General features: G+C 43.4%; 1 protein-coding gene across 4 annotated transcripts in view; it reads right to left on the reverse strand.

Moving 5' to 3' along the window:
• The window catches only part of KDM5A (lysine demethylase 5A), a 91,057-nt gene that overhangs the window by 56,904 nt on the left and 20,917 nt on the right, over positions 1–13,236 (reverse strand). For all 4 annotated transcript variants that reach the window (XM_032796737.2, XM_032796739.2, XM_032796738.2 and 1 more), the window contains 5 exons: positions 11,445–11,603; positions 10,150–10,269; positions 6,115–6,273; positions 4,044–4,225; positions 669–831 (listed from right to left, as the gene is read on the reverse strand). In XM_032796737.2, the coding sequence (XP_032652628.1) occupies positions 669–831; positions 4,044–4,225; positions 6,115–6,273; positions 10,150–10,269; positions 11,445–11,603 (783 nt within the window). The remainder of the gene's footprint in view (positions 1–668; positions 832–4,043; positions 4,226–6,114; positions 6,274–10,149; positions 10,270–11,444; positions 11,604–13,236) is intronic.

Below are 13,236 nucleotides of genomic sequence, written 5' to 3' on the forward strand. Positions count from 1 at the left end.
TATCATCTGCAAACTTTGCTACCTCACTGTTTACTCCTTTCTCCAGATCATTTATGAATAAGTTGAATAGGACTGGTCCTAGGACTGACCCTTGGGGAACACCACTAGTTACTCCTCTCCATTCTGAGAATTTACCATTAATTCCTACCCTTTGTTCCCTGTCTTTTAACCAGTTCTCAATCCATGAAAGGACCTTCCCTCTTATCCCATGACAACTTAATTTACATAAGAGCCTTTGGTGAGGGACCTTGTCAAAGGCTTTCTGGATATGCAGTGAATACATTTGTTCTATATCATATTTTATTTTATTTACCGCTTTTTGGGAGTCTTTTTGCAAGAGGTTTCTCTCTTGATCGGATGAGCCACTTAAGATCATTTAATAGCGAGAACCCACTAGGGGCAACCTAACTGAATTCTGCTACATCTACACTGACTTCAAATTTCACACTGAAGACCTTCAGCAGAACATTACCTCTTTCTACTGTAGCATGCTAGAGAATTAGATGAAAGACCACTCCTTAATTGATTAACTGGATCCGAGATATCACCATAAGAGTTCTTACATGCTATTCCAACACCTCATAAGGAAAATCTATCACAAAGCGAAGGGTACATAAAACAGGCAGTGAGTTACAGAGGTATGGAAGAAATTCTCATGTACTACTCACAGGCACACCATGTTCCATCAGCACATTGGGGTTCATGATGGTGACAAGCTGATGCAGTAGATCAGGCTGTGACTCAAACAGTTCAGGAGCCAACTCTCTCATCACCTCCTCCAGTTGTTCTGCTGCATGAGAGGGCACTCCATACCAGGTCTTCGGCTCTCCCCTGGCAGAAAACATAGCCCACAATACACATTACCTAAAGGAAAGTGAGGATATCCTAACGCAAGGTGTGTCAGCTAAGGACAACTGCACCTGTATTTCCCCTCAGCAATGGCACCGACTCTCAGGCTTCTAACTCCCCAGACGTTGCCTTTCTTGGGCGCAGATGTGCGTCTCACTCCATTTTGATCAGGGTATTTTCAGGAAGCACAGTTCCCTGCCACACTTTCCTGTGTTATTCCAAGCCAAGACAGGCTATTTAAGCACACCTGCTCACTTTCTCTTCAGAGATTTGTAACAGTGATTGGCAACACTTATAAGTTACCACACAGTTCTTTCTATGCAAACTTATTTTACTCTAAAAGTGGAAGCACTACAGAGAACACATTAAAAACAATAAAAGAGCCTATACACATGCTAATATGCTTACCAGAGATCATCCCAACCCTAATATGGGCTCTGGCTGGAGCAGTCCTTCCAGACTCCACCCTAGGGGTTTCTTTTGTGTTCACAAGTTTATCACAGCTTCAGCTCAGAACAAGCACATTCATAATGTTTAGCCCACCCTTTATACATCTCAGGGGGTCTCGGATCTGGAGTTTCCAGAAGCAGGTAATTAGAAGACAATGGGTTTTCTTCCCCAGAGCATAGCTTCAAAAGGATGGATTCAAGGGGATCACATTTGCATCCCCCTTCCCCAGGTACTTCCTAGGAAATCTACTTCACAGGGATTGTTCCAAAAAGCCTTCTGAAGTTCCTAATACCTTCCAGCGATTTCATTAGTCAGTCTTCTACAGAAGTTATATACATACAATTCCATAACACACACAATTGCATTTTTAATACAAAGGACCCCAAAAGGTATTAAACCTAATTCAATAAAGTCCATTTAGGATACTGTCAGTGTCATACAAGGTATGCTCCAGTGATTTCACCGAGCCTCCCACCGCTCTCCCTTTTCACGTGGCAAGAAACAACATTCTCAAACTCACTTTCTTCTTGGGCTAAAATGAACACAGTGTTCTAACTTGACAATTAAGTGAATTACCTCCAGAACACAATTCATGGCTGCATTTTCTACCATTATCTGACAGAGTACCAGCAAGAACTTTGCCACCAGAAGCCTAGGTGAGAAGACAGATGCCAAATATCACGTTCTTCAAGGAAAGGGTTCCTATTTTTTCCTCCAGACAACTGACCGGGTTTTATCAGACTAAGATCTTAACTGCAAAGCTACTTCCTAACACCACACACTTACCCAGAACAGAGTTTAAGATGGGTGTGGAACAGTCCAAACTCTGACACCAGCAGAAGATTGCACAACTGCATCAGAAGGGATGACAATGGCACACAAACCTCAGCATTCCAGCAAGGAGATGCAGTCACCACTTCGTTACACATAACCAATTACTGGAAACTACTGTTCTGAACCACAAGAGAAAGACAGCTGACTGGGATACCTGTGGCGAGATTTATACACCTAGTGACAGATAATGTGCCTAACATGTTAAATATGAAGGGGGGTTGGGACAAACAAGAGTGAAATCCACTGATAAAAACGAGTAACTGCCAAACAAATTACTCCAGTCTTTCCAGTTAAGTCTTAGCACCACAGTGCTCTATACTGGTCTGCGAGCCCAAGAATTTGTCAATGGTTTTCTGCCACTCAAAATATTATCTACTAATTCAAAAGTGCAAGCAACTCTGTCTAAATACTTCAATGTCTGTCTAGCATTCACTGTCTCAATACATTGCAAAATTATTCAGAAGTCAGCCAAAAAGCTAAGAAAAATAATATTGCACTCCAGAGTCTAATTTTGTTCACACCAACACCTCATCTGATTCCTGAAGTTTTCAGTGACAACTGCTAGTAGGACACACCAGTCCAATCCCACTAAGAAAACCTTTCCCTTACATCTGTCTGGGCTCTTGAAATTCATCAGCTGGCACCAAAGCCCAGCACAATGATCTGGCTCATGGCATGCTGAAGCCAATAACCAAACTCTAAACAAAACATATTTTGGGCTGTTTTTTTTTACTAGCAAACATACTTCTCCAGAAAACTACAATCACAGTTCAAAGGCAAGATGACTGTTACAAGATGTACATACAAGCACACTCTTTTCATTTTGAATAGGAGTGCTTCCCACAGCTTACCTCTGAAAACTGCTCCATTAGTACTGAGCCTGGACATGGGGAAACTGCAGTATGAGTGGTCTGTCTGCAGTGAATTTGGTGGTTGTTGTTTTGGGAGAGCCTAACATCAAGTTAACGTCATTGTGAGATTCCTAACTGGAAGCAGTGTGAGCACCACTACATCAATATAGAGCTGCTCAGCTATTTGCTCTCATGTAATATACCGTATATACTCGTTCATTAGCCCGTTCATTTAGAAGCCAACGGCCCAAGATGGTTAGGTAAAAATAGCAAAAACTGTATGACTGATTCATAAGCTGACCTTATATTTCAGGGGTTGGCAAACTTTGGCTCCTGGTCTGTTAGGGTAAGCCGCCAGCGGGCCTGGACATTTTGTTTACCTGGAGCGTCTGCAGGCACAGCGCCCCTCAGCTCCCTGTGTCCGCAGTTTGCTGTTCCCAACCACTTCCCGCACATCCTGCTGACTGGGAACGGCAAACTGTGGACACTGGGAGCTGAGGGCTCCATGCCTGCAGACGCTCCAGGTAAACAAAACGACAAAGTATTAGATATTCAATCTGATGATTCCATAGAGTTTAAAATCATCAAATTTTGGTGTAGACCCATTTATAAGCCGACCCCCGTTCTTTGATGCGTAACTTTTTTACCAAAAATATTTGGCTTATGAACGAGTACTAACTTCTAAACTGCATTATAAAGCAGCTTATCATTCAGCCAATAGGATTGCTTGATTAGATGAGTGCACCAAGACTTGCTAAGAAAGGATGTCTGTAGAATAGAATTTTCCATTGTTACTGGTGATGGAGTTTAAACATCTACATGTAACCAAAGGGTTAACACTGAGGTGCCTTATACAGTGATATCTGTATCCATCTCTCCTATTAGTGTCAGTCTCATTCTAAGGAAATGAACTGCTTATCTCTCTTATGGGCCTTTGGCCTCAGACAAATAATAATAAGAATGGATATCACCAGGTACAGGTATTAAATGAAGAACTGCATCAGTTAAAAGCAATCAGGGCAATGCAAGGAAAGAAGGTGACAGGAAGAGAGACCATACCAGTGCAGGTAATTGATGGAATAGCTCCAGTGGTCCTCAATGTGCCAGCAGAAAGAGGAGAAGCACATCCCTACATACAGCCAGGGCACCTTCATGCCAGAGATATCTGCATTGATATGAGCGAGGACTGACTGTTCCAACACTGGCATGTTATTCAGGTTCCAACCAGAAAGTGCATACTCCTGCCAAAGAAAGGGAGAAAGCTGTGAAGTCAGAAGACCTTTCAAATACTCTAACAAGCCTAAGGAGAAGGTAGCCCTCAGGATAAATGGAGCAGTCTATTAATTTATATATTAACCTTTGATTGGTATTCTGCCATGCTGAAGCTTCAGAATTGGGAAGTATTTCTTTATATCAAGCACTTAATCAAGTCTTCCAACTACTCCTTAGACCTTTATCTAGCAGCCAATCCTGCAGGACTGCACTGAAGTAATTATCTCACTAGATATTGGTTTAGACAGAAACCTAAACATGCTTAAGATACCTTCACTTTTCCCTGTTCTTTTGCTCTAAGTAAAGCACTGGTCCCTACAAAGTAGGTGGCAAATGACATCTGCATGATATCCTGAAGACAAAATTCAAGCCTGGAACACACTTCAAAGAAATCATGAAACCCACGCCTTACTACATCTTTATGAACCGTGTTCTGGGAAATCAGTTACTCAAAGGCCCATTTTACTGCAGAATGGCCTATCCTAACCTTCTTTACAAAAACGGTTTGAAGAGTACATACATAAAAACAGGAGGAGAACTCCCTCACTGTCCTTGCTAAGATCATAAAAACTGCCATACCCGGTCAGACCAATGGTCCATCTAGCCCAGTATCCTGTCTCCGACACTGGTCAATGCCAGAACTACAGAGGGAGTGTACAGAATAGGGCAGTTGCAGTGATACAACCATCATTCCCTTCCAGCTTCTGGCAGCCAGTGGTCAGTACCCTGAGCTTGGGGTTGCCTCCCTGACCATCTTGGCTAACAGTCACTGATGGTCCTATCCTCCGCGAACTTATCTAGTTAGTTTTTGAACCCAGTTATACTTTTGGCCACCACAACACCCCATGGCAATGAGTTCCACAGGTTAATTGTACATTGTATGGAAAAATTATTTCCTATGGTTTGAATTAGGCCTACTGCCTATTAATTTTATCAGGCGACACTAGTTTTTGTATTATGGAATAGAGTAAATAACACTTGCAATGGCAAAAATGTATAGAGGCAAAAGAACAACAAGCCACCACTCAGATGATCCCAAATTCACCTCTAACTACAGACACCTCAACATGCCTCCACCAGAAAGACAAAGTTAAGAACTGTGTTCATATATAACATGCCTCAAATGCTCATCACAGTTCCTTCACACTAGACCACATTCCAGGATGGCAGATGTATTGCAGGCTATTATCAGCAACTCATATTGGCTAAAATTAATTTAAACAGAGCAGAAGCCATGAAAGGGTACTGAGATAACTTGAGTCCTAGTGGTTCTTTTCCCTTTCTTCTACTTATGATAGCATGGCATATGCTGTGAGTATGAGAAGATACAGGTAAGGAGAACAACTGAAAACCAATCCGTTTAACTTATCCTCAATAGATTCTAAATATAGGACATCTGGATGAGAACGCTGATGTTCTGGTAGTTAACAGAAGGTTGAAGAGTTCACGAAAAAATCTTTCAGACTCCTTATGCTGAGAGCGGTTCAGAAATGCATGCCGAATACTGCCTTAATACTTTGCATTTCTATCACAACCTTCACTTGAAGATCTAAGCGCTTTACAAAGATTAACCCTTGGAACAGCCACGCAAAACAGGTGCAGACTGCAGCAAGGAAAAATAATTTGTCAGTCATAGTAAATCAGTGACTGTGCCAGGAATGAAACCTAAGTCTCTTGACTCTAATCCCCCTGCTTTAGCCTCCAGATCACATTTGCCTTAAAGAAATGTTGGCACATGTAAAAGCTATCACCATTTTTCTTCACAAAACTACAAAAATCCACATCAATTTCAGTCCTAAACGAAGTGCAACTTCCTGTTCTGCAAAGTTTGGGTCAGTTAACATTTCCCCGTTCACACCTCCTCTTCTGGCATCATCTTTCGACGGCCATCCTTCACAGGGAAACCACTTCCAAAGTCCTTGGATGAGATATCAGCCCCATATTCCACAATGACATCCTCCTCAATGCTGCTCACCAGTCGCCAGAACTCCTTCTCCACCAGCTCAGTGGGAACCATCTGTGAAGACAAAGGCATTCCAGGGCATACAGCATTATCCCAGGATTAAAAAAAAAAAAAAAAAAAAAAACACACACACACCCAAAACTGATAATGTACCTTTCCCAACACCTCACAGATCAGATATTAAATCCAGTCTCCTCCCACACCACACATGAGAATCAACTTCCATGGAAATCATATGATTTATTTTTTTTTTGGCCATTTCTTACACCTTATCTACACAAAATTAAATTGACCTAATTTGGGTCAACGTACAGCTACCACAGTAATTACTGGGGTTTTTCATGTCCACACTACCTTCCTTCTGTAGGTGGTGCATGCCTGCACTGACTTAAGTGGGATAGTGTGAGGGGCTGACAATTGTCACACCCAGGAGGGCAAGGAACTCCAGCTGTCAGCCCTGGAGGCTGACAATCAACAGGCAATGTAAATAATGCAGTGTCTACAGGGACACTGCGTCATCCTAACTACAACGACCTAAACACTATTCCTCTTGCTGAGGTGGAGTTGTTAGGTCCGTGTAGTGTGCCATTTATATCAGCAGCAGCAACATTGTAGTGTAGGTGCTTACAGGGTTAGGACAAGGTAAGGAGCTTTACAGACTTACCAGGCTTTAGAAGCAGTATGTCACATTGTGTGGGAAGGAGTAGGTGGGAAAAAAAAGGTAGGATGATTAAAGGCAAAGTGCCCAGATATAGTTCTAGTTAGAAAAATAAACAAACAAATAGCCCTATAATTCTGTAAGAATAAAAAAAGTGAGCAAAAAGCCCTGCACTCCAAATGCGTCCATTAAGAACTACTACGTCATGCTATGGAGTAATTTTTCACATAACACAGAGTAAACCTGAAGAATTCCTTGCCAGAGGATGTTGTGAAGGCCAAGACTATAACAGGGTTTTAATAAGAACTAGATAAGTTCACGGAGGATAGATCCAACAATGGCTATTAGCCAGGATAGACAGGGATGGTGTCCTTAGCCTCTGTTTTGCCAGAAGCTGGAAGTGGGCAACAAAAGATGGATCCCTTGATGATTACCTGTTCTGTTCAGTCCCTCTGGGGCACCTGGCACTGGCCACTGCTGGAAGACAGGAACCTGGACTAGACGGACCTTTGGTCTGACCCAGTATGGCCGTTTTTAAGTAATTTTATCACCAGGCCAGGTTATGCACATACCCATCAGAAAGGAAGACATCAACCATAACATATCCAATAATTCAATTGGGTCTTCAGAACAGACTGATACTCGCTGAACAAAGAACCAGAGTGTGCATCTATCACAACAAATTGGATAACAGCTGCCCATTTGGGTCAAGCTGACCAATGTCCTCTTCCCCCAACCCCTAAGCTCTCAGCCACCCACAGATTTATAAGAAATACAAGAGGCAGAAAGATTCTTTGTTTCTAATTCATCAAGGGTGCTCCTTTCCAAAAATGAAACTACTCACTAATTCTGGAGTGTTAATGGGATACCATAAACTTAATCACATTTGTCGGAAACTTTTTTTAATCTATCATTGCTGAAAGTAACACTGACATTTTTTAATATTGGCTTTTCTACGTGCTTATCACCACAGTATTTCACCAACATTAATTTAGCTGCACATACCCTATCAGCTAAGGAAGTACTATCTCCATTTTACAGATGGAAGAAACAAAGCAGAGAGATTGTGTGTCTTGTTCAAAGTGTTATGCTACGAGAAATCTACAGCAGAACCAGTAACAGAACCTAGAGCTTCCATTTCAGTCCTGTGACTGAATCACAACTCCATCTCTAGATTACAGCAAAAAAGATTACTGGGGAAACACCTCTCTCATTTGAGGGCTCATATATTGTGTATTACACATTTGACAGATCTTTCGGTATAATCAGACCACAGTCTGTTTCTCCAGTTTGTATGGCTCTCACACACAACATAGGAGACATTTCTATAAACAAGAAAAAGTAGTTTTTAAAAATAAACCTTGATAAGAAGCTGAGGGGAGAGGTATCTGAAACCTGTTAAACCAGCTAGGGTAACAGAGTATACTGGGCTCTTTAAGACCAAGTGCCACTAATATAAATCTTATAGAGCTCACCTCTTTAAAGATCATCATGCTGGGTGATAGTCCCCAGGAGGGATTGATAGGCAGTGTCGTCCCAGAGGCTCATGTGATCATGAGGGTGGGCAGTCAAATGACTGAACTATACAAGAAGTATGGCTCAGTTAAGAAGAAGGAGGGTAGGACTTAGAAGAAGGCTATCCAGAGTCCAAATATCTGCAAGGAGCAGAAGGTGACTGCAGAGACCAGGAAGTGAAAACTGAAGGGCTCTCCATCAAGAGAACATTAAGTCCAGAAAGTGAGCTGTAAACAAGAACAGTTCATAGAATGGTCTCAGGATGAGGTGAAATAAGGAGGAAAGGCTTGAGGCAGTACATCACTAATAAGAGCTCAAGACCCGGTGGGATTGATTTTGCTTGGGGGCTTCCAGCAAGGGACAAAGTCCTCCTTTCAGCCCTGCATCAGCTGGTTAATCCTAGTTAAGACCACTGATTGAACTCAAGAAAAGTGTGAACTCCATTTGATTTTATGAACTCTATTTATGACTATCTGTTCCATTTTATGGTAGAAGGTAGACTAGGTCTGAGAATCTGAAACAGGACCATCAAGAACTGAAGAGCCATTCCCAGATGGTACCGTGGGAGCAACAGTCTGTGGCACTGATTTTATTGACCCTCTCTCAGCAACCCTACCTGAAAGCAGGGAGAAGGGAAAATCTCAGTATGACAAAAGCAGCAGGAAGAAGCATCAGACCTTGCTTTTAAAAGGGACACACACACTCTGACAAGAGGAGGGAAGCCCTTCACCAGAACCAGAAGACTGAGCAGAAGGAGTGGAGGGTCAGAATGACCTGGTTCCCCTGAAGGAGGCAGACTAAACCGTAAAAGGGTCTCAGAAGTAGAGGACTGAAGGAAGGAAATGCATTCTGCTCTTTGTTGTTTACACATAAAGATGTATATTCCCTGTACTGTCTAAGAGTAAAGTTGTGTGTTTGCACATGCACACGTGCATGCGTGTGTGGTTAAAAAGTTCCTTTACAAAACTGGTGTACCTTACTTTATCTGCTATGCATCCCCAAAGAGCTGAACTGAATACCAGAACGTCCATGAGAGCTGATCACTAGGGAAAACGTGCACTAGCTGGTGGGGAGACTTAAGTGGGAGGATGGGGGTAGGGGGGGAAAGAGGGTGTCAACACTTGACTTTGAACCCAAGGCAGCTCAACTGCAGGATCCCACATCCTAAGGGGGAGGATACCAGATAGGAAGTCTGCACCCTGGAGTGTGCCTGAGAAGCAAGAACTAGAGTGAGTGTCTGGATGCTGCTCAAACCCAATGGATATGGACACATATGCAATTCAAATACTGGTTCCAATACAGCAGTCTGGTGACCGTCCATGGAGGGGGTGAGGACGACACTCGGCCAGGTTTGTAACAGGAGTCGAAAGACTTGAACCATGCCTGAGTCAAAAGGATTATACAAGGTGAAGGGCTGGAGGAAGAACCCTGTGCCAACAAGGAAGAATAAATACATTATTTGGACTGTCTGGTTTGCTGAACCCTGAAAAGGGAAGGAATTTAACAGTTTGACCAAAGTACTTTGCTGGGGTATAGACCTAAGTCACCCATCCATCAGAAAGAAACAGCAGACCACCAGCAGAAAGAGGAGAAACTGAAGGAGACGTGACCAGATGCCAGAGAGCTAAACCATTTGTTTACATATTTCAAACTGATATTGTCCCTTTAAGTCAATCATGAGATGCCCATCAAAAACTCTGTCAGCTTCACTTCAGTGCCTTCCCCAGTAACAAATCCTGACAAAGAGGGATACTTACATGGACTGGCATGTTGAAATAATCAGATTTGAAGTTATCTGCCATCTCTCCAAAGCTCTGGAGGGTGTACTCCCTGACAGCCTGCTCAAATCCAAAGGCCTCACGTGGTTTGTTACATTCCTAGGAGAGGCAATACAAATATTATTCCTGCAAGTGATGACAAGCAGCCAGGCTCCTACTGGAGGAGACCAGTGTCTACGTCAGTTTCCTTGGCTAATACAAACGCAAAACATTGGTTTCAACTGCTTTCTCCAGATGGGGCTGTTCCTACCACACAACTACCAGTTGGGCAGTCAAACTAACTGCCATGCAGCTTCACCTGCATTACCAAAGGCACCATCTCAGCACTTGCTGAAGTACGCAGAACGACAAGGGACAGCAAAGATACTGAGGAAGCCTTAAGCTAAAAGGGGATTATGTGAGATTCAGGCACTAAGACAAGCAGCTGTAGCAGAACTGTCCTACAGCAAAGCAGCTGTAGCAGAACTGTCCTACAGCAAAACTTACAACTGCCTTAGTCTTAGTAATGCAGTGTAACTGTAGCCATGTCGGTCCCAGGATGTTAGAGAGACAAGGCGGGAGAGGTAACCAATAGAAATTGGTCCAATAAAAGATATTACCTCACCCACCGTGTCTTAGTAAGTCAGTAGCTGGTTTAGCTGTGGAGAAGATAAGCGTATGTGGAGAGAGGGAGAGAAGGGCAAGAGGGTTTATTCAGATAACTGCTTTGGTATAATAGTTTTATGCTAATTGGTTAGTAACTTGAGTCATCTGACATGCACAGATTCAGAGGAGTTTCTTTCACTGTCTTATCCACAGAGAAGGGGCAAATAGCAGCCTCGGTCACATGACAGGCTATTCCACCTTGCCTATTTCCGTAATGCCCCTTTCAACACCAATAGAGCCCTCTGACAGTGTATCTGAACATGCAAACATGCCAGACAGCTGACGGCTAGTTACTTTTTTATTAACACCCTCTAATAACTCAAATCCAATCCCAGCTCTTAACATGCAGAGTTCGGCTGCCCCGAAAGTTTTACGCTTCCTCTGGCAGACGCTCTTCCTTCTTATGCTGCCCAACAGCTTCATTTGCTGAACAAGGGGCTTCTGGAGACTCAGTCACAGCAGCAGTCACAGATCACATCTTGACAATATCCCCAAACTAAATATAAAACTACACATTCTGCTCCAATGACAAGAGGAAGAAGACAGAGCTCAAAGGGCTGAGTAACCATTGTAAATGGCTCTTCCTAATAGCATAAATAGATGCAGAGAGCTTGAGTAGTTCTCTGTACCTCAGCAACACATTTCGGGCATCTCCAGTCACCCTTTGGCACATCAGGCAAAGGGGGAATCAAGCAAAAAGTGTGGTAGCTATCATCACATCCATCACACAGTAGCAGTTTGTCCTCATTGTTTCCCCGGCCACAAAACAAGCAAACATACAGATCAACCTGTGGAGGGAAAAAAAAAAAAAAAAAAAAGGTCAGTGCAATGTTATGATCAGTCTCCATTACCCAGATGCTGCCTTCCATAAGCTGCCGTGCTAGAGTCTTACTAGCTATATAACAGTACACAGTGCTGAAATAGGATACTTTGACATTAGGTAACCCTCTCCCTCCCACCCCCTTAGCCCACAAGAGAAGCACTGATAAACCTCCATTGAGCTCCTGCTTCCCAAGGCAGCCATACATCTGAGAATCTGAAAAAACAAGATGTTAGGGAGCTAGGGAATATCCATCCAGCTGAGCTAGAGAGGGGGGAAGGGCATGATCAAGTATCTTCCAGACAGATAACTTAAAGTAAATGTAAATGTATTCTTCAACTAGAAGAACTAATTTACATTAATTTTAATTTGAGAAGATGAGGATCCATCCTAGCTATATCCACAGCGTGAATGCTTTCTCCACTCTCTGCACACCAATGACAGTTAATTCAAATTAGATCTCTGCACAGTGCAGTCTGCAAGAGTCCCTGTGGCTAGATCAAAAATAGGCACTGCATCAGTATCCATGATACAAGTGTAATTATATCTGAAGCTGTTCTCAAATGCAGGGACGAAAAACAGACCAGGCCAGGAACAGAGAAACACTGCAAATTACAAGCTGAGAATCCAAAGGCAAAAGCTACATGCATTGATGCTAACAATCCTTCCCCTTGATCTTTACTATTCTCTGATTACACAAAGGTAAGGATTCCAAGTATTAAAGTAAAAGTTTAAGAATTCATGCTCCAGCACACCACTTCCTCATTTACGGTCTCCTCAACCAGAAAAGCACTGACTTGAAGAACTGTCTCAAAAACCAAGGAGATTACTGCACAATCAAGGTCACAAATTCCCTTCTGCTAGAGCAAGGGGTGGGAAAACTACAGCCCAGAGGCCACATCCGGCCCTTCAGATGTTTTAATCCAGTTTTCAAGTTCTTGCTGGGGAGCAGGGTCCAGGGCTTGCCCCGCTCCGGCACTCCAGCCGGGGGCTTGCCCCGCTTTGCACATGCTATGGCGCCGCATGGATCCCGGAAGCAGCAGCAGCATGTCCGCCCTCCGGCTCCTATGCATAGGGTCAACCAAGGGGCTCCACAGCTCCCGTTGGCCAGAAGCCATGGGACAGCACGCCAAGCCGCCAGGCTGCGCCTCCACGCAAGAGCTGGAGGAGGGACATGCTGCTGCTTCCGGAAGCTCCCTGAGGTAAGTGTCGTCTGGAGCCTGCACCTCGATGCCCTCCCACACCAGAACCCCCTAACCCCACCCTGATCCCCCTCCTGCCCTCTGAACTCCTTGGTCCCACTCCAGAGCCCACACCTCCAGCTAGAGCCCTCACCCCCCACTCACTCCAACTCACAATTTCATGAGCATTCATGGCCCGCCATACAATTTCCATATCCAGATGTGGCCCTTGGACCAAAAAGTTTGCCCACCGCTGTTCTAGAGCTTGTCACAGAAGTATAGCTTCAGTATCAGTAAAGATCAGCTATTTTTCCTCCCTAAAATATACTCAAGCCCCTAAAATGTTTTAGAAAACTACCGAGCTGTGATACAATCTAAATACATTAGTCAATTACTTACTTACTGTATCTGAAGAATGAT

The sequence above is a fragment of the Chelonoidis abingdonii genome, chromosome 1, assembly GCF_003597395.2.
Source record: "Chelonoidis abingdonii isolate Lonesome George chromosome 1, CheloAbing_2.0, whole genome shotgun sequence".
NCBI classification, from domain to species: Eukaryota; Metazoa; Chordata; order Testudines; family Testudinidae; genus Chelonoidis; species Chelonoidis abingdonii.